This window comes from Eucyclogobius newberryi, unplaced genomic scaffold (assembly GCF_026437365.1).
Source record: "Eucyclogobius newberryi isolate DKJ021-1_F unplaced genomic scaffold, fEucNew1.0.hap1 SCAF_5, whole genome shotgun sequence".
NCBI lineage: Eukaryota > Metazoa > Chordata > Actinopteri > Gobiiformes > Gobiidae > Eucyclogobius > Eucyclogobius newberryi.
In genome coordinates, this window is record NW_027316167.1 from 25,207,587 (window position 1) to 25,227,250 (window position 19,664).

The 19,664-nt window shown below is 40.8% G+C and overlaps 2 protein-coding genes across 2 annotated transcripts; both read left to right on the forward strand.

Annotated features, from left to right (window-relative positions):
* The first annotated feature begins 2,835 nt into the window (after positions 1-2,835).
* Positions 2,836-6,661, forward strand: chrnb4 (cholinergic receptor, nicotinic, beta 4 (neuronal)). Its single transcript, XM_072465433.1, has 6 exons — positions 2,836-2,931; positions 3,821-3,966; positions 4,683-4,727; positions 4,892-5,001; positions 5,094-6,123; positions 6,246-6,661. Exons 1-6 carry the CDS (start codon positions 2,883-2,885, stop codon positions 6,408-6,410), a joined length of 1,545 nt encoding a protein of 514 aa, XP_072321534.1. The 5' UTR covers positions 2,836-2,882; the 3' UTR covers positions 6,411-6,661.
* A 1,183-nt stretch (positions 6,662-7,844) lies between these two features.
* On the forward strand, positions 7,845-12,485 carry chrna3 (cholinergic receptor, nicotinic, alpha 3). The gene is made up of 6 exons (XM_072465848.1): positions 7,845-7,963; positions 8,272-8,411; positions 9,419-9,463; positions 10,173-10,282; positions 10,468-11,668; positions 12,157-12,485. The coding sequence occupies exons 1-6, from the start codon at positions 7,906-7,908 to the stop codon at positions 12,283-12,285; spliced, it is 1,683 nt and encodes a 560-aa protein (XP_072321949.1). The 5' UTR covers positions 7,845-7,905; the 3' UTR covers positions 12,286-12,485.
* Positions 12,486-19,664: the final 7,179 nt, after the last annotated feature.

The window sequence follows — 19,664 nt, forward strand, 5'->3', positions numbered from 1 at the left end:
CTCAGTCAAATATAAACCACCGTTACATTTAAGTATTTTATAAATCACATGGGCATCACCTAGTCCACAAGATGAACTTGTCATAATGATCTGACCCTATTGGTCATTTCCATGTCCACTGCCCAGCCATTGATTGACATTTACAGCTCCTGCGCCTATATGAGCCCCAGGAGGGATATTTAACTTCCAAAGTCTAATTCCAGCAGAGTTGTGCGGTCAATCCTACTCAATCATTATAATGTCCAACAGCAAATACATATCCTAAGCAAGAGTATAATGCATTGTATAGCTTGTGATAACACTGTTTCTCTCTGGCTTCCTGTAAAAATAAATGTATATAAATTAGGAGTAAAATATCGCAAATTGCAAACTGTTACTCAAATCTTCTTCAATCACATGTTCAGATCACACAACAGGAAGAGATTCATAGATAAACACTCATGACTTGGTTTCGATTAGACTATTGTCTCAAAGCTCTTAGACACACCTTTCTAAGCACATTAAGATCTCATCTAGGGCAGAAAGAATTGATTCCAATCTGCTGCGATTACAAGACAGTGTGTCAAAGCAAAAGGCATCACAGAAACAAATGGGATTCATTTTTTAATGAACAGTTTACAGTTCAGACCCCACTTTTTTCTGCTTATCATTCTACCATCAACGTGGAACGTTTTGATAGCCAAAACACCAAGGCTGTTGGATGGTCAATACTAAATGAGGCTTCCAGAGATCTGGAGGGCGCAGACCAATCGATCTCTTTAGGATTTGGAGGGCTGTGAGTGAGACAGGTGAGGTTGAAAGCACAGCCTGGTGTCATAAAACTGTCTCTGCAGAGTGCATTCAGGATGTCACACCAGGCTCTATCTGCAGGCTTCACTCTGCATTTGAGACTCTGACTTTCACTGACTGAAGCTGAGACTCACTGATGAGAATAAGATATTAGCATAGTTTCTTACACATTGTATTGTTTCTCTCTCTAATGGGAAATATGCAATTTATGACATAACCACTTCTTGAAAACTCAGCTCTATTGTTAATCCCTTCGAGTATAACAACAAAGCCAAAGAAAGCCACAGCTTGTCTTGGCCAACCTCAGATATGAACATGATGGCCGATAGCTGCCGATGAATCAATATCTTCACATGAGGCTGAAACTCTGGGGCACAGGAGCCAAGCACTTTGGGTAATGAACTGCCTTCTTGATATATATCCCTCACAGTGTGGGATTGCAGTGGTGCTACATGGCACTGCAACTGCAGCAATTCTTTGATTAGCAATTTCTCTTCCATCACACATCCCTGCCATGCCAAAAATAAAAACATAGCATGTCACTCCATGTGTTTACACATCCTCTGTTCACCCTGTGTGACTCTGGCATCCACCTAAACCCTGATACTCTCCCCAGTCCCCAGTACATGATCAAAGAATATCTGTAAACCTATGGTTTGTTTTTCTTTAAATTCTAGAATTCTAATTATTTGCTTAAACATTATTATGAACATTAGCCTAACAGTGGGATTGAGAAAGACCATCTTGTATAACAACCAAACAAAAAAACGCAAGCAAAAATCTTAAAATAAGTCAATGGGACAAAATTACTCTGAATTACTAAAACTCAATTCCATAACTGTATTCTCCCTGATAAAGTGTCATTATATATCAAGTGTACATTATATATCTGGATGAAAAGACATCTCCCACATGCACTCCTCCCCCAAAGTCTCATTACTTGTACCAGGGAGGTCAAGATTACCCGGTCACTTTAGAAAGAAACAACAATGTAATGTAACAGAAGAATCAATGCTTGACATTGTGACATCCATGATGTACATACAAACACGAGTACATATACTGCATCTTAAACTATTAGACTATTACCCCGCAATAATCGTGTCAAGACCAAAACACATAACTATGGTCTGCTTTCTGTTCCCCGCATCGTCGCCAACGTTGAGGGGGCCTCTGTTACCCATATAAGTGCCATGTTATAAAGGTCTGCAAGAAAATGTCATTAAGCAGCAGCTTGACATGTCCTTTAGATGTTATATCATTTTACACTTGAGTGAATCAAGCTGGTGCTGCTACATAAAGATATGATGTAAATGTCAAAGGAGTCCTGTCTTCACATGTCTGTGACATATATTGTGCTGTAAACAACAGACAAATGTACACCGTTTTGTCAGTGGTATATCGTGGGTCAGGGCCTAATCAGCCCTTATTGATCCCCTCTCAATGATTCGCATGGGAGTATTTGGATTTTAAATATATTACTGAGGCAATTCCTTGGATCAGCTCTTCACGCCTGATACAGTTGTTTTACTGGCCTTTCTAATGAGGCATTAAACAGTGTGGTCACCGTAAATCTGCTCCACTTTGATTGCTCTGCTTCTCGTCTGACTGAACCTGAAGAATTCATTTGCCTGTCTCACCCCAACTACACTCACCCTACCAAGTGTTTAGAGTCAGCAAGTGGACACAAGTCTGAGGCATCATCAGCTATTGCCTATAGTGAAGGGCTTTTCAGCGCACGTGGGACAATTCTAACCTACTTTCTAATTTAGCAAAACCAATGAAAAAATCAATCTATAGTTCGATATATAAAACAAAAACAAAGAAAGCCCTGTAAGAGCCCAACTGAAGCTATAGTTTGTGTGTGTAGCATGTGCTGTTGGAGCAGGTCGTCCGCTCCAACAGCACGGGCGCACGCTCTTGTGGGAGCGCGCGGCAGAGTTCATTGGGCGCAGGGCAGCACGCGGCACACGGCAGAGGGCTCGAGGCACCCGCACCGCACTGTCCACACGAGCAGCGCCCCGGTATGCCTGAGCGCGGACCTCACACAGCTCCGGTGGGCTCGCTCTTTCTGACCTGACGGCGCAGGAAAAATGACGCGGACTATTTCCATTGTAGCCTACTTTTTCTCCTTAATTTGCTGTAAGTGATGGTGTTGAATTCCTAACGTTTTATATGCAAATTCTGCCTAATTGTGTTATTAGTTCAAATGTGTTATTGATAAACCTCGCGTCTACAGTATTAGTAGGCTTTATTTTTGCGTACATTAAAGACCAAGGCTACTTTAACAGCAGTGTATTTAAACTTGTCATTGTGTTTCATTTAATTTTGTATTGTTTTTTTTTATGTTAGTCACATGCAGTTTGCTGTGTGGTAACCAATGTAAACGTGTATACTTTCTTTAACATCTGCTTTAACATCTGTTGTGTGTAATTCTAAAACCAGTATTGCAACTAGATACTCGTTCTATAAATTCGTTTCAGTTCTCCTGAAAAAAATCACATACATAGGATTGAGCTTATAGCCTAATTTATGTCAGAAATAGTAGGCCTATTATACCACATGGTACCATGGTTATCAAATTAGGCTGCAATAGTTTTGTGTCAAATTACAATTAGTCTAAATAAGGCTTCAAAATTAATATCAATCCTCTAGTATTGAAATCGTGTTTACATTTTAGTATTGTGACAACACCATCTGCAATAGTTTATATGCTCTCATCCAGACTATTCTCTAAGAACAGAGTTGATGTAGAACACTAACTCACTTTATAGCTTGATAGAAATTTGGCCCTCCAGATTGTGACCTTTCCATTGAAAGTGGCTTACTTCAGTCTCTATTTCCACGCTTGACCTCCCTCTCGCTTCATCTAATGTCAAGTTTTTTGTTTGCACAGTTAGTGCAGCACATTACAGGTGAACTGCCTTCTGTGCAACAGTGCTGGGAGAATAGGCCATACTTGATGTGTTACATTACATTTCATTAATTACTTTTCTTTTTTATTTCAAAATATCTCAATTTGCCATTTCAGGCAGCAGTGGGGCTGATTCTGAGGAGCGCCTTATGAACTGGTTGCTTGGAAAGGATCGCTACAATCCACTCATCCGGCCAGCTGTAAACAGAACAGAGAGGGTCACAGTCAAGCTGCAAGTGTCACTGGCTCAGCTCATCAGTGTGGTAAATGCACAACTACCTCATACATGTGGACTTTCCATCTGACTGAGAAACAAGAAAACAAATATACAGACAGAGGATTGACATGGTCAGAGAAGCTGTGATCTCTGCTCCTGTCATGTCTGGATTGAAGCTTCAGCACATTTGGATTAAAACATCATAAAGCAGCAAAACTGCCTTTATGAGGTTCGGTCACACTCTTGACGTCATCTGGGATTTTGTGATCATATTTTCCTAGCAACATCAAGTCAATGCAACTAAGGAACACTTCACACAGGGAGGCTTTGAAGTGCAAGTTAACACTACATATTGAGTGTTTTCGCACTGCTTCCTCATCAAATAAATATTGCCTGCCTATCGTCTTGGTTCATTTCCCAGCATTGGCCATTTGCCGAATACCTTCCTTCTCTCTTTCTCCTGATTTCATGCTACATCTATCCTGTCAAATAAAGCCTACAGGTCAGAAAATCAATTTGAATATGACAGAATCACCAGCATATCTTTGTTGGGCCAATAAACTGCAGATTCACAGAAACTCATTGGACATTATGATCAATCAAGAAGACCAAGAAGCAAATCATGGTAGTCTTTAAACCTGAATGTTTTATACATCTATATTAGAGAACTTAGGCGTTATTCGACGTACAGTCATTTTCACTTGAGTATTATTATTAGTATTATATATCCACTATTAACTATTTTACACTTGCTTCTTTCAGAATGAAAGAGAACAGATAATGACGACAAACGTATGGCTCACTCAGGTAAGGCCAGTCCCTACTTTAAATAGTACATCTATATAAATTACTGAATGCCCTTGGATTATACCATATCAATTTCTATCTCAAGTGCGGAACAAAGTAGTTCTGTAATTATGTCACAGAAGATGATTGAGAGTAAATGAACCATAACATAACTGTCTCGGCAGCATTGGGTGGATTACAGGCTGGCCTGGGACCCATCAAAGTATGAAGGAATTGACAAGCTGCGTATTCCTTCAAGACACATCTGGCTCCCAGATATTGTCCTGTATAATAAGTAAGTTCATACAAAACTAAATTCTTTAGAACAAAAATAATAATTTATGGCTTTTGTTAAAGTTGTTTTTTTCACTTTTATTCTTCCTCTAGTGCAGATGGAACATATGAAGTAACAGTGTTTACAAATGCAATAGTCCTTTACAATGGCAGTATAAACTGGCTTCCTCCAGCTATCTACAAAAGCGCCTGTAAGATAGAAGTGAAGCATTTCCCCTTTGACCAACAAAACTGCACCCTCAAGTTTCGATCTTGGACATACGACCACATAGAACTAGACCTTATTCTCAAGTCTGAGGTGGCTAGCATGGATGACTTTACTCCAAGTGGGGAGTGGGACATCTTGGCCCTGCCTGGCAGACGGACTGTAAATCCTCTTGATCCCACCTATGTGGACCTTACCTATGATTTTATCATCAAGAGGAAACCTTTGTTCTACACCATCAACCTCATCATCCCCTGTGTGCTGATAACATCCTTAGCCATCCTGGTCTTTTACCTGCCTTCAGACTGTGGAGAGAAGATGACCCTTTGCATCTCAGTCCTCTTGGCTCTCACTGTTTTTCTGTTGCTGATATCCAAAATAGTCCCTCCAACCTCACTTGATGTGCCCCTGATAGGAAAATACCTAATGTTTACTATGGTCTTAGTGACATTTTCTATTATTACAAGTGTTTGTGTGCTTAATGTACATCATAGGTCCCCGAGCACCCACACTATGCCAGCTTGGGTCAAACTTGTGTTTCTAGTCAAACTGCCTACTTTGCTATTCATGAGACGGCCAAACAATAACTCTGCCCGGCAGAGACTACGCCAGCAGCGTGGCCTACGAGCCAGCAGGGCCATTCTGAGTTTAGGATGTCCTGTCGAACCTAAAGCAGGATTTATGTCTTCTTCAGTCTTATTGCCCACTGACTCCTCTGCCTTTTCAACTCCTGGACTTAAAAAAATGTCAGCATCTCTTCGCTATAACAGAAAAGGAGACTATGGTCCCAGTGATTTCACCTCAGCACAAGACCTCCATCAGAGAAGCACCTCTGACTGGGCCAGCGATGTCCGGGAGGCAGTGAACGGTGTGCGCTTTGTGGCTGAGCACATGATGGGAGACGATGATGACCAAAGTGTAAGTACAAATACAGTAGGCAGTAAATATAACATTCATTCCTCTTGCCGTAAACACCCAGATTTACTTTATATCTACTGTTCTCATGCGACTCACTTATCATTCTGCTTTTCTGGGTACAGGTAATTGAAGACTGGAAATACGTGGCGATGGTGGTGGACCGCTTGTTCCTGTGGATCTTTGTTATCGTGTGTATAGTGGGCACACTCGGCCTCTTTCTGCAGCCTGTTTTTCAGAATCAGATGGTTCCCAATCAACAGCCCAGCTCCGAGACACCACGTATTTGATGAGTTACAAGACGTGAACTGTAGATTTTACTTGTTAAATATAGTTAATAAAGGGTAGTTGTTACACTGGATTGCACCAGAGATTTTCAACCCAGGACTACATTGACTTACTATTGCAGCTATAATAAATCCTAAAGTTTTTAGATCTAGTACTTGTTTATATTTGATTTAGGTTTAGTCTGGACAAACAAACAAACAAACAAACAAACAAACAAACAAACAAACCTGTATCAACTGTTTGAAATGAGAGAAAACGATCAGATGTCACAGTATAGATTAGAACACACTTTGAGTGATTGGATTAAAACACGACTACAACAAACATTATATAAACTGTTTCCAAATATTTAGAACTCTGTTGTGAAGAACTTACCACATCCAGGATAATGCACAGTTATAATAAATCTGCATTGTAAAAAAGATTCAAAGTTGATCATTAAATGTATTACAAGTGAAAATGAAACAAAAATGTGTGTTCTTTTCCATATGCATTATACATTTGGTCAAATATTACCAACTAATTGTCGCTTTATATAATGGGAATAATGACAGATGCTTGAATCCAGCTAAAACTACAGTCAGAAAAATAACTGATATTGATCGTGTGCTCTGACGAATTTCCATTAAGTAAAACACTTTCTTGGCTCAAGGAAAAAATATAAATGACGTTTACACCTTTGCACCACAATCTGTTAAATACTTGAAGCCACACTCTTACTGCTCAGTAAACAGTGCTGACTGGGCTTGTTAAAGATTCTGCAGACCACAAGCTCTTTTGTCAAATCCTCATTTGGATAAAGTGATAGCAATTACTTCCTCTGGTAGTGATTATATCTGCTTTACTTAACTCTATACTGTTTTAATTTAGGCTATTTTATTTAAGGATACACAAACAGACTAAATCAATCAATCAATCAATCAATCAATCATATTTGCATAAAAAAGCAATAACGGTCCGCTACATTTAAAAAAGGGTTTTTTGCACCTTCTAATTTCTTTCATCCATAATCATCACCCAAAGTTTTTAAGAAAGTAATGACAAAATATTTATAGTAATAGTAACTTTAGAATTGACCAATACATTATAATCGTTATGGATCCCAAAAGAACAATTATATTCTTCCTTGGCCTGTTTAAGTGGTCTAGGATGTCATACATTAGTGGAGAAGATGCAGACATCTGCTGAAGCACAGACGCACTGACCGCCTCACTCTGATGTACAATTGTGTCAAATGTCTCTTCAGCCAATGACCACCTCCAGCTGCTCTAGGTCAAGATGCTACTGTGGTTAGTTACTTCAGCCGCAGAACGTCCCACGCGCGGCAGAGTGCGCACACGCGGCGGAGTGCGCACAGTGGCCTCTCTCTCCACGCTCTGCCTCTGCCCTCACGGCTCTGCCTCAACAGCTGCTTCTCTTCTCACTTACTCCTGTCTGCCTCACGGAGCACTGCGCTCACCAGGGTCCAGACTCATGCAGCCGTGACCACCCTCAAGGATGAAGTCTGACATTTGTCTTTGGTCTATATCTTTGATGTTTGCATCTCTGAAGCTGGGTGAGTAAAACTGCTACTTTAGCCTGTAAGTAATCTACTTGTTGCTTTGCTGTTTCAATGTGTTTCAATCGTTTGAAATAAATAAATTAATACAAAAATGAAAAAATAAACGATTACTTCTGTGCCTACTATGCACTACAAGCCATAGCCATGACAACTTATTTCACAACAATCTGTTAATAGCTTTATTCATTTTATATGCAGAATATAACTTTGTGCAAGTTTGCAAGGCTCTTGTTAGGTTGCATCATTCAAAGCCTGAATAATGCAGATGTTCATAACTGCTTCTGTTGACATGTCTGCTGCAGGTGCCTCTGGTTCCGATGCTGAACACAAGCTTTTCTCTGTCATATTCTCCAACTACAACCAGTACATACGGCCAGTAGAGAATGTGTCGGACCCTGTCGTCGTGCAGTTTGAGGTGTCCATGTCACAGCTGGTCAAAGTGGTAAGCTATGGCCTTTTACTTTGATGAAGACTTTTATTGCTTAGGTGCAATGCGAGTCAGTGTCTGCGTCTTTGGCCGGCACAAGATGGAAAATGCCAGCTGTGTGATTACTGCTGTGCTGAGTTAGCCCTGCCTCCACCCATTAATCGTCCATTACCTCTCGAGACGGTCGTACATCCTGCAGGTTGTTTACACACATTTTAATACAGGCAAAGGGCTGTGAAGGACTTACATTTGAGATAGTTTTTTATCTTTTGGTTCACCTCAACGAATTGCTTCCTGTTCAGAATTTGAATTTTAGAATTGCCGTTTGTTCCACCGGGGCCAAAGTAATTGTTTAATCCAATTTAACAATACATAACACCAGTGTGCTTATATATAGCACATCTACCTATGGCCAACCAAGATTTTACCATTTTTTGACATATCAACTGGCCCTTGGTTATTCAAATGTGGGCTTAATACTATTGTTAATTTATACACCTCATTTGTCTAAGGAACATGGCACAGTAGTTGTATCGGATATCTGCCAATCTAGCACCAAACAAGAATATATTTTCGTGCTTGCACAGTTAATAGCTTATTGCAGCTCACGGCACTGATGGATGACTGCTGTTGCCCGTCCCACACCTGATGCCGCTAACCTTGTTGCAATTGGCGGTGCTCAGCCTGTGTCAATTACATCAGCTCAACCAAGCCATAAAATCAAAATATGTGCAATCAAAATATGTGTCCTCAGATGGTAAAAGATGCTGTTTATTCTTTTTGCCATTCGTTGTACATGCGTTTTCTGTGGGCACAATATCAAATACATGTTTATATGACCGTGTCTCATTGTTCAGCACCTCTATACAAAAGTCTGCATCGTGCCTTTTTTCCATTCAAAACACCAATCTGGCTCCAGCTCTCATTTGTATTGAGCTCCTGCTGCGTAGAACTCAGACGTACTTCTTTCGACCCCGCACAAGAGAAGATTAAATTAATGCATTTTTTTCCTTGTATTTCAGGATGAGTTGAATCAGATCATGGAGACAAATCTATGGCTGAGGCATGTAAGTTTGTCGTGCGCAAATGGAGCCTGATCAAGGTTAGCTATGGATCCAAGTGTCATAACCGACTGTCCTCTGCGGGACAGGAAGCCGAGCTTGAATTATTCATAAGCCGTTTTAAACATTTATTGATTCTTGAATTACAAACATAAACAGATTTCTAATTTTAATACAATTAATACGTATTCTGGCGTGGTCTTGTTTTGAGAAAAATACAAGTTGAAAGACAAAAAAACCCTATTTGTTTCATTAGAAAAGCAGCTTGCTATTTTCAGTGTCTCATAACTCATAACTGAGTTTCTCAAACGCACCATGCATCAAAAATAACCAATTGAGATACATTTTCCCCCCGGCTATTCTAATTTAACACAGTCTACCATTGTATTGTTTTTTACGACTCTGGTGGTTAATTTATGAGTCTCATGAGGATCTTTTGTTGTCAGAATTGGAGGTCACCCGCTGCCACCTAAAACGGCCCAAAACACACTGTAGTCAGATAACGTCACTGTCTTTATTTAAATCCTCGGACATTTGCTCACAAGAAAGTTTACTTTTCATGACTACAATCGCTTTTCACAAATTAATGAATTATATTGAGTGCACAGGAGAAGCTTCGGTTTAATATCCTTTCTGTCAAATCTACTTTCCTCATGAGGTGGTGCATCAGAGTTCAAATACATGAGCCATCTTTTCAATTGTCATCGTCTTTTAGATATGGAATGATTACAAACTTCGATGGAACCCTAAAGACTTTGGAGGTGTGGAGTTCATCAGAGTTCCATCCAACCGGATTTGGAAACCAGACATAGTCCTTTACAACAAGTAAGCTGTGTTGACACGTTTGAAAACTGGCCCAAGCCCGTCATCTATGGCGCTTTAGGTACATTCACACTGAAGTCTGGAGTGTATCGGCTTGCATTTGCGTACGGGCTGCTTGCAGTGTGAGAACTCCGATCAGATCTAGATTGATTTGTGAATTATCTATCCATTCGCCCTTCTCTTTGCAGTGCAGTGGGCGATTTCCAGGTAGACGACAAAACCAAAGCACTCCTCCGCTACAACGGCGACGTAACCTGGATCCCGCCGGCCATTTTCAAAAGCTCCTGCAGGATCGACGTCACTTACTTCCCCTTCGACTACCAAAACTGCACCATGAAGTTTGGCTCCTGGACTTACGACAAGGCCAAGATTGACCTGGTCCTGATCGGATCCACCATCAACCTCAAAGACTTCTGGGAGAGCGGCGAGTGGGTGATCATTGACGCCCCCGGCTACAAACACGACATTAAGTACAACTGTTGCGAGGAAATATACACAGACATAACGTATTCCCTGTACATTCGACGGCTTCCTCTCTTTTATACCATCAACATGATCATCCCGTGTCTGCTGATCTCCTTCCTAACGGTCCTTGTTTTCTATCTACCCTCCGACTGTGGTGAAAAGGTCACTCTGTGCATTTCTGTTCTCCTGTCGCTGACCGTCTTCCTACTGGTGATAACAGAAACCATCCCTTCCACTTCTCTAGTCATCCCTCTGATCGGCGAATACCTCCTTTTCACCATGATCTTCGTCACGCTCTCCATTGTGATCACAGTTTTTGTCCTAAACGTCCACTACCGCACGCCCAAGACCCACACGATGCCATGCTGGGTGCGGACGGTCTTTCTCAGTCTTCTACCCAGGATTATGTTCATGACCAGGCCGGAGAGGGACCCGGACGCAGTGACAGTTTCCGGCGAGCGCATCAAGCAGTCGAAATCGTGCACGATCCATTCGGCCGCCTCTCTGCAGAAGAAGCGCAAGCCGCAAGCGCTCGTGTGCAGCGTGGTGTCCGGCCTGGCGAACCGGCAGCGGCTCCTCAACAACACGGAGCTGTCCAACTTGAACAACCTCAACGGGCCGCCGGGGATAAGTGCAGCCGCCGGGATGCCGTGCTGCGAGGACAGGTGCGACCCGTGTTGGCATCAGAGGTTGAACAAGCTGCCCTTGGACTCTGGGGGTGGCAGCGCCGGATTGGGAAGTTTGGGGCCGTTGGCCGGAGGTGGAGGCCCCTCCGGGACCACCGCAGGGAGTCAGTGTTCCAGCTCAGAATCTCTGGATGCGGCACTGATGTCTCTGCTGCCCATCTCTCCAGAGATCAGGGAGGCCATCGAAAGTGTCAAATACATAGCGGAGAACATGAGGTTACAGAATGAAGCGAAGGAGGTGAGTGCGGCGTTACATGTTCCCTCAAAATGTAATTATTATCACGGTTTTGGAGTTCAAAGATGATTGTAAAATGATGCGTGAACAGCAAAATCATCTGATCTCTTTCTGATCGTGAGTCCTCTTATTAGTCACATCAGATTTTGTGGTTTGCATGTAATTTAACATAATCTTTAATGTCCAGAAATATATAATAATTATATTTTGGTGTGAACATAGTCACTGAGTCTTACTAGAGTGTGAATAAAGATTCTTAAACTTAAATTTTACTTAGAACTTAAAATGACAAAAAAAAAGGACTATTATGCTTAAGACTTGACAGTTTTGTTCAATATGAAGAGCATTTACCTCTGAACAAAACTTTATTCCAACTAAAATCCCAAAGCCTATAAAGTGTTACTGTTGGCCTGTGTTCTAACCATAGTTATGCTTTGCCAATTGTATTTTTCCTGTTGCCATAACATTTTCTCATTTCCCTCCCCTTGTAGGTTCAGGATGACTGGAAGTATGTTGCCATGGTTATCGACAGGATCTTCTTGTGGGTTTTCATCCTTGTTTGTATCCTGGGAACAGCGGGCCTCTTCCTCCAGCCCCTGCTGCTGGGAGAGGACATTTGACTCACTTGAACTAAAGTAAAACTACTCAGACCATTACACTGTACCATTTGGGATTTTTTGTGGCAGCATTTTTATATGGCATAAAGGCATATATTTTACTTTAAAGAAAAATGTTTAGCTCCTAAACAGTTTGAACTATTGATAGTGTTTGGTGATGCCTGGATCTACATATTTTTCAGGGACTGTCACACTGGTGCCATCTTGTGGTGAAACATTGCCATCATGAAGTTTTGCATTGTGGTCAATATAGAACTATAAGGAAATATAATTAATTCCTGTAAATAAAATGTTCCTTAGCCTGTAAATACATTAAATATTATTGAACTTGATTCTTTGTCATATTTTGTATTGCTGTGTGCGGTTTCAGAAAATGTGTTTCACCATTCCATTCTTCCCAGTGGAGCTAACTCAGCTCCTTTTGCCTCGATATGGAATTATAATAAATCACAAACACACAAGTATGGTGGAGAGATGATTGGCTTCTTTTCCTTTCTTTATCTTACAGAATTTGTGGGATGGAATACATTTGGGGCTTTTCTGAACTAATGTCTGCAACGCATGAGCAGATGTGAGAATTTACTATTTCAAAGACATGAAAAGAAAACACATTATCAGAATGTAAAATAGTTTTTAAGTGCTTTTTAATTATATCTAACTCATGCTCGTCTGGCAATAAGTTCACATGACTGACGTGATGAAATGATGAAAGGATTATTATGAGGATGGCACAAGTTAAATAGATCACATATAACCATAACAAGCAATTCTATTTTAATACTAATGTGTCATAATGTTTCCATGTCTTAGTACTAACCAATAAGTGAAGGTCACACACACGTCAGCGACGTACCATTATTTATAGTGTCCCACACACTTTCAATTTACTTCAGACATAATCTTTCACCTGCAGATAGTCTGTTTGTTTCATGCAGCACAATGAATATATTCACATTTCTGTTGTGTAAGTATTTATCAATCTGGAATGGCTTCAAAGATCCAAAATAATGTATGCAATAATCATCTAATCGTCTGTCTATTTTTCAGGTATTTTAATGAATGAGGTGAAAAGCCAAACAAAAGGTAAGGTGAAGGTAATTCCTGTTGCTGTTTGTGTTATAAACGTCTGTTGACATCGATGTTTGTTTTCCAGATATTTTCCCTGCTAAACTTCTGGCTCCACAGAAGACGCTAAGTGAGAACAGCGACCTCTTTGTGGTGTGCAGCACTTTCGGACAGAAGAAAGACACAATGGGCTGGGTGTATGTCTGCATCAATGGAGTCGGAGTGATAAAACAAGTGCAAAAACTTGACGAAAACGACACAACATTAAAAATAGAAAAGGTTATTCCGGAAAATAGTGGGGAATACAGCTGCGTCTACTCCCAAACTGAGTACGAGCCTTCTGAAGTCAACACCACAGGAAAAAACAAAATCAGAATTAATGTCATAGGTGAGTCAAATAATTTACTTCTGCAATTGTCTTTTGATTGATTGATTTGATTCCATCTCTCTTTCAGCAAACTTTCATCCAGCTGACCTCTCACTGTCCGGTCCATCTTCGGTCAACCAGGGAGCGCAGGTTGAATTTGTGTGTTCTCTTCCAGATGTTCTGCAAAATCTTGACTGCGACGTTGTCCAGTCGTACCTGATGCGAGATAGGGCCGTTTACCAAGTGCAGGGGTTTGATGTGAAGCAGATGCAGGCTAAATTTGTCATACAAGATGCTGTGCAGAAAGATGCGGGTCGCTTCAGCTGTGTGGTCCGGCCTTCTCAGTGCTTCAAGGAGGATGAAGAAGAGCTCTCTGGAAATAATGCACTTGTTCTTCAAGTCAAAGGTCAGTCGAGTACACAATGCAAATCAACACCATTGGATAGAATAATGCGTCATATACCAAGTTGTGTAATTAAAGGTGCTTAGCTCTTCTGGTGGAGCACAGGCTTGTATCTGCTGAGATGTTATAGCATTAAACATGTCACCGCGCTCACATGTGACACGGCCAGGTCCAGGTTACGGGTCAGATGTATTTCAAGGTGTTTTTGAGCAATAAAACATCTGTACTTAAATATAAACTCAATGTCATACTGTGGAACGTTACCAGGGAAAGGAAATCACATCTCCTGAGGGACGAGTAGACATGTTACATAAGTGCACCTTTAAATAAGATTTGATGTCACCAGATCAAACACACAGTGAACAATTAAAAGCACATGAACTTGACTGGAAAAACTACAATGGCACATACTGTACAGAACTGGAAGAGATGACTTAAAATAATATTGTTTTAATTGTCTTTAGAAGCGTTTCCTCTTGGGGTCACAGTTGGGGTCACAGTGTTCCTCACTATAATAGCAGTGATATCGCTTCTGGGTGTATTCCATTGTGCAAAGTGTGGAAGAGGTACAGTATAATGCCAGTAATCTTGTACAATGATTAAATATACTAAACTAACTACACTGTTAACTGTCAATCGGAATATAATAGACATCAACAACAACAACAACAACAACCAACAACAGAAACTCGCAGAAAGAGAAGAAAGAGAAGAACAAGCTTCTGATGCAGGAGGTTTGAGAATCACAAACAATGAGGAAAAAGATATACTTGTAAACAATATCATTTGTCTAAACCAGTTTTGCTTTCTAGATGATTTCTCTGTTGATGACGAAAATGCTGAGTAAAAAAAATACACAAAATATAATATCCTTTCCTTATTTTCTTAAATCTAACAATATTCTTGAATTTCTCAGATATCAAAATGCTCCGAGTGGACATGACCTCTACAGTTACGTTTTAGAACTTGAGCCTACGTACGATGAAGTCTTGCCCTCTGAAGGTAGGACTGTTATCAACTTTAAATAGATTTGAAGTTCTCTGTTCTCTGTTTGTACTAATGTGTTGTACATATAGTATGTAGACAATCTCTTATTTCCCGTCAACAGGAAAACCCCGGCTGCTTATAGTTGTTCTAATCTAACTAAACTAACTAAAGATCAAAATACCGTTCTTCTCAACCACAGGTTCTTCGAATGGAAACCCCAGTGAACCACAGTACGCCGTGAGCGCGAAGAAAAAGCAAGAACCATAAAGTGTAAAGAAGATAAATGTGCTTAAATGCTGTTGTTTTATTACAGACTTAGTAAGATTGCATTTCATTACATTGTTTCTGGTATAATAAAAAATATATCTTTATTGCCTTTTTTATAAGGTTTTAGCATTAACATCATATATTCCAACATTGTGCTTTTCAGGCTTTCTTTTTTAAATGATTAAATTCCTTGAAGTAGGACTACATGTGTTTCATTAATTTGGGTGTGGCTTAGCAGAGATTTAAGTAGAATACAACATGCCTTATATGTGAATAAAAATAACAATAAACTTTGAATTAATAAACCAATGAATTAAACACATACATTTCAATCAAAAGGTAATCAGGGTAAGGTAATTCATTTTTGCATTACATGTTTATCTGCAAGGCCTCTCACCAGCTTGTGGCGCTCGGGCCTGAAAACAGATAACTTATAAAAAAACGTATAAAAAACATTCTTTTAGAACAGCTCTGATAAAAACGTCTTATTCTATATAATAATAACAAAAGTGACACTCTTATTTTCAGCTGTTATATGGACAGAGAATATTGCTCCAAACATTATTGCACATGATTATGTCAGTATTGCACATGGGTATGACAGTATACACATGCTCAGGACTAACAGTGTTTGTTGTAGAGTCTGACAGCAGCAGGAAGGAAAGACCTGCGGAACCTCTCCTTCACACAGCGAGGGTGGATCAGTCTGTCACTGAAGCTGCTCTCCAGAGCGGACAGAGTGTCCTGCAGGGGGTGGCACTCATGGTCCAGCATAGATGTGAATCTAGCCAGGACCCTCCTGTCCCCCACCTCCTGCACCGAGTCCAGAGCACAGCCCAGGACGGAGCTGGACTTCTTGATGACTTTGTCCAGTCTCTTCCTCTCCCTCTCTGTGATGCTGCTGCTCCAGCAGGCCACACCTACAGGAGCTGAAGCCACCACAGAGTCATATAAGGTCTTCAGGAGTGGCCCTGTCACTCCAAAAGACCTGAGTCTCCTCAGGAGGTAGAGCCGACTCTGGCTCCTTGTTCCCTGACCTGAAGGCTCTCTTCTTCTCCTTCAGCAGAGCTTTCAGTTCACAGTTAATCCACTACTTGTTGTTTGGAAAACACCGCACCGTCTGGGAGGGAACAATGTTCTCAAAAACAGAAGTTGATGTAGTCCGTGATGCACTCTGTGATGGCGTTGATGTCCTCCCTATGTGGGTCATAAAGCTCAGTCCAGACAGTGGTGCTGAAGCAGTCCCTCAGAGCCTCCTCGCTCTCAGCAGACCACCTCCTCACCACACGGGACACCACAGGCTGCCTGCGCACGATGGGTTCATACACAGGCCTCAGATGTACAAGGTTGTGGCCGAGCTGCCCAGGGGAGGGAGGGGGGAAGAGGAATAAGCCTCTTTGGTGTTGGCAAAGAACAAGTCCAGTGTTTTATTGTCTCTGGTGGGGCAGGTAACATACGTATGTTGGCAGAACAGATGAGGGAGAAGCATGGTTGAAGTCACCAGAGACGAGGAAGAGGGCCTGTGGGTTCTGTGTCTGTAACCTGCTGGTGCAGGAGAGCCGTGCTTCACAAGTATTGTCAGCATTAGCAGACGGGGCCACATAAACTGCAATCACAATAACATGTGAGAACTCCCGGCAGATAATGTGGCCTCATGACAACAGCCAACAGTTCAATGTCTTTGTTACACAGCTGCTTCTTCACTGTAGTGTCCAGGTTTACACCAATTCTCGTTCACAAACACAGCCAGGCCGCCTCCTCTCTTCTTACCGCTCTCCCTCGCTCAATCAGCAAGCAGCAAATGAAAGTGGCCCAAAGCGATGATAGAATCCGACATTTCTTGCGTTAACCACGTCTCCGTGAAAAGCATGACGCTGCTGTCCCTGTACTTCCGCTGGGATCGTGTGAGACCGCCAGCTCCGCCGTCTTGTTCTGGAGATCTCACGCTTCCCGTGACGATGGCAGGAACAGGTCTGAAGTATCTCTTCTTTTCCCGGAGTTTACGTCCCGTGCGCCGGCCTCTGCACGATTTACGAAGAACTTCAGCAGGAACTTAATTTATTCTTAATGAAATAAGAGGTTCAACTTATGGGAAATTTCAAGATAAAAAATTTATTGACTAGAATAAAACTATTACAAATGACCTTAAAGAGAGACAGAAACATCTATTGTAATCTCTCAAACAAGGGTGTAAAGTAGGCTTGTCAAAATTATAAATATAAACGATATACTCATTAAAGCAAGTTTTGATACTGTAAAATGTGATGTTTCTTATGTTTTTCCATGTCACAAAATAAAATTCAGTATATAATTATTTATCATCATTGTGGTATTATATTGCCGTTGAGTATTGAGCCTATTCTGTAGCATAAAAGTGAAGTTTTAGTATAATGACAACCCCAGTGTAAAGTGATATTTCTGTCCTTTTGTAGTTACTTTTATGATATAATTATGTTTTATGCAAGACTTGAACATCAACCAAGACATTAACACATTCCTGGTGCATTATTGAGATATCTGAACATCGTTATCAAGATAAGGCATAGAAATATTCAGATCTTAATTTCAATATCATCCCCCGCTGGTTATTATGTACAATCACCTCTCTGACCAATGATGAAATGATTATGATGAGGATGGCACACGTTTACCTCATTAAATAGATCACATACAACCATAACAAGTAATTCTATTTTTGCTAATACTAATTTTTCATAACTTTTCCATTTCTTAGTATTAGCCAATCAGTGAAGGTCACACACACGTCAGAAATATACCATTATTTATAGTGTCCCACACACTTTCAGTCTGCTTCAGACATAATCTTTCACCTGCAGATAGTCTGTTTGTTTCATGCAGCACAATGAATATATTCACATTTCTATTGTGTAAGTATTTATCAATCTGGAATGGCTAAATAAAATGCAATATCTAATCGTCTGTCTATTTTTCAGGTATTTTGATGAATGAGGTGAAAAGCCAAACAAAAGGTAAGGTGAAGGTAATTCCTGTTGCTGTTTGTGTTATAAACGTCTGTTGACATCGATGTTTGTTTTCCAGATATTTTCCCTGCTAAACTTCTGGCTCCACAGAAGACGCTAAGTGAGAACAGCGACCTCTTTGTGGTGTGCAGCACTTTCGGACAGAAGAAAGACACAATGGGCTGGGTGTATGTCTGCATCAATGGAGTCGGAGTGATAAAACAAGTGCAAAAACTTGATGAAAACTACACAATATTAAAAATAGAAAAGGTTATTCCGGAAAATAGTGGGGAATACAGCTGCGTCTACTCCCAAACTGAGTACGAGCCTTCTGAAGTCAACACCACAGGAAAGAACAAAATCAGAATTAATGTCATAGGTGAGTCAAATAATTTACTTCTTCAATTGTCTTTTGATTGTATTTTAGAAGGTTTGTCAGTTGATGTACTGTATCTGTTTTGTACATTTTCATCTCTCTTTCAGCAAACTTTCATCCAGCTGACCTCTCACTGTCCGGTCCATCTTCGGTCAACCAGGGAGCGCAGGTTGAATTTGTGTGTTCTCTTCCAGATGTTCTGCAAAATCTTGACTGCGACGTTGTCCAGTCGTACCTGATGCGAGATAGGGCCGTTTACCAAGTGCAGGGGTTTGATGTGAAGCAGATGCAGGCTAAATTTGTCATACAAGATGCTGTGCAGAAAGATGCGGGTCGCTTCAGCTGTGTGGTCCGGCCTTCTCAGTGCTTCAAGGAGGATGAAGAAGAGCTCTCTGGAAATAATGCACTTGTTCTTCAAGTCAAAGGTCAGTCGAGTACACAATGCAAATCAACACCATTGGATAGAATAATGCGTCATATACCAAGTTGTGTAATTAAAGGTGCTTAGCTCTTCTGGTGGAGCACAGGCTTGTATCTGCTGAGATGTTATAGCATTAAACATGTCACCGCGCTCACATGTGACACGGCCAGGTCCAGGTTACGGGTCAGATGTATTTCAAGGTGTTTTTGAGCAATAAAACATCTGTACTTAAATATAAGCTTAATGTCATACTGTGGAACATTACCAGGGAAAATAAATCAAATAGTATACATGTTCCATAAGTGCCCCTTTAAATAAGAACAGTTAACAAGACACGATTTGATGTCACCAGATCAAACACACAGTGAACAATTAAAAGCACATGAACTTGACTGAAAAACTACAATTGCACATACTGTACAGAACTGGAAGAAATGACATAAAGGAATAATGGGGGATTTTTTGCCGATTTGAGAACTCAAGCAGAAGTGCGGATGCACGCAAAAGCTTCGTTG

Bases quoted from the DNA above. Each gene is read 5' to 3' on its own strand.
- chrnb4 (XM_072465433.1), top strand. From the start codon at position 2,883: ATGACGCGGACTATTTCCATTGTAGCCTACTTTTTCTCCTTAATTTGC. The intron at 4,728-4,891 runs GTAAGGCCAGTC...CTGTCTCGGCAG, and splicing joins CAAACGTATGGCTCACTCAG to CATTGGGTGGATTACAGGCT. The intron at 6,124-6,245 runs GTAAGTACAAAT...TTCTGGGTACAG, and splicing joins GAGACGATGATGACCAAAGT to GTAATTGAAGACTGGAAATA.
- chrna3 (XM_072465848.1), top strand. From the start codon at position 7,906: ATGAAGTCTGACATTTGTCTTTGGTCTATATCTTTGATGTTTGCATCT. The intron at 7,964-8,271 runs GTGAGTAAAACT...TGTCTGCTGCAG, and splicing joins GTTTGCATCTCTGAAGCTGG to GTGCCTCTGGTTCCGATGCT. The intron at 11,669-12,156 runs GTGAGTGCGGCG...CTCCCCTTGTAG, and splicing joins TACAGAATGAAGCGAAGGAG to GTTCAGGATGACTGGAAGTA.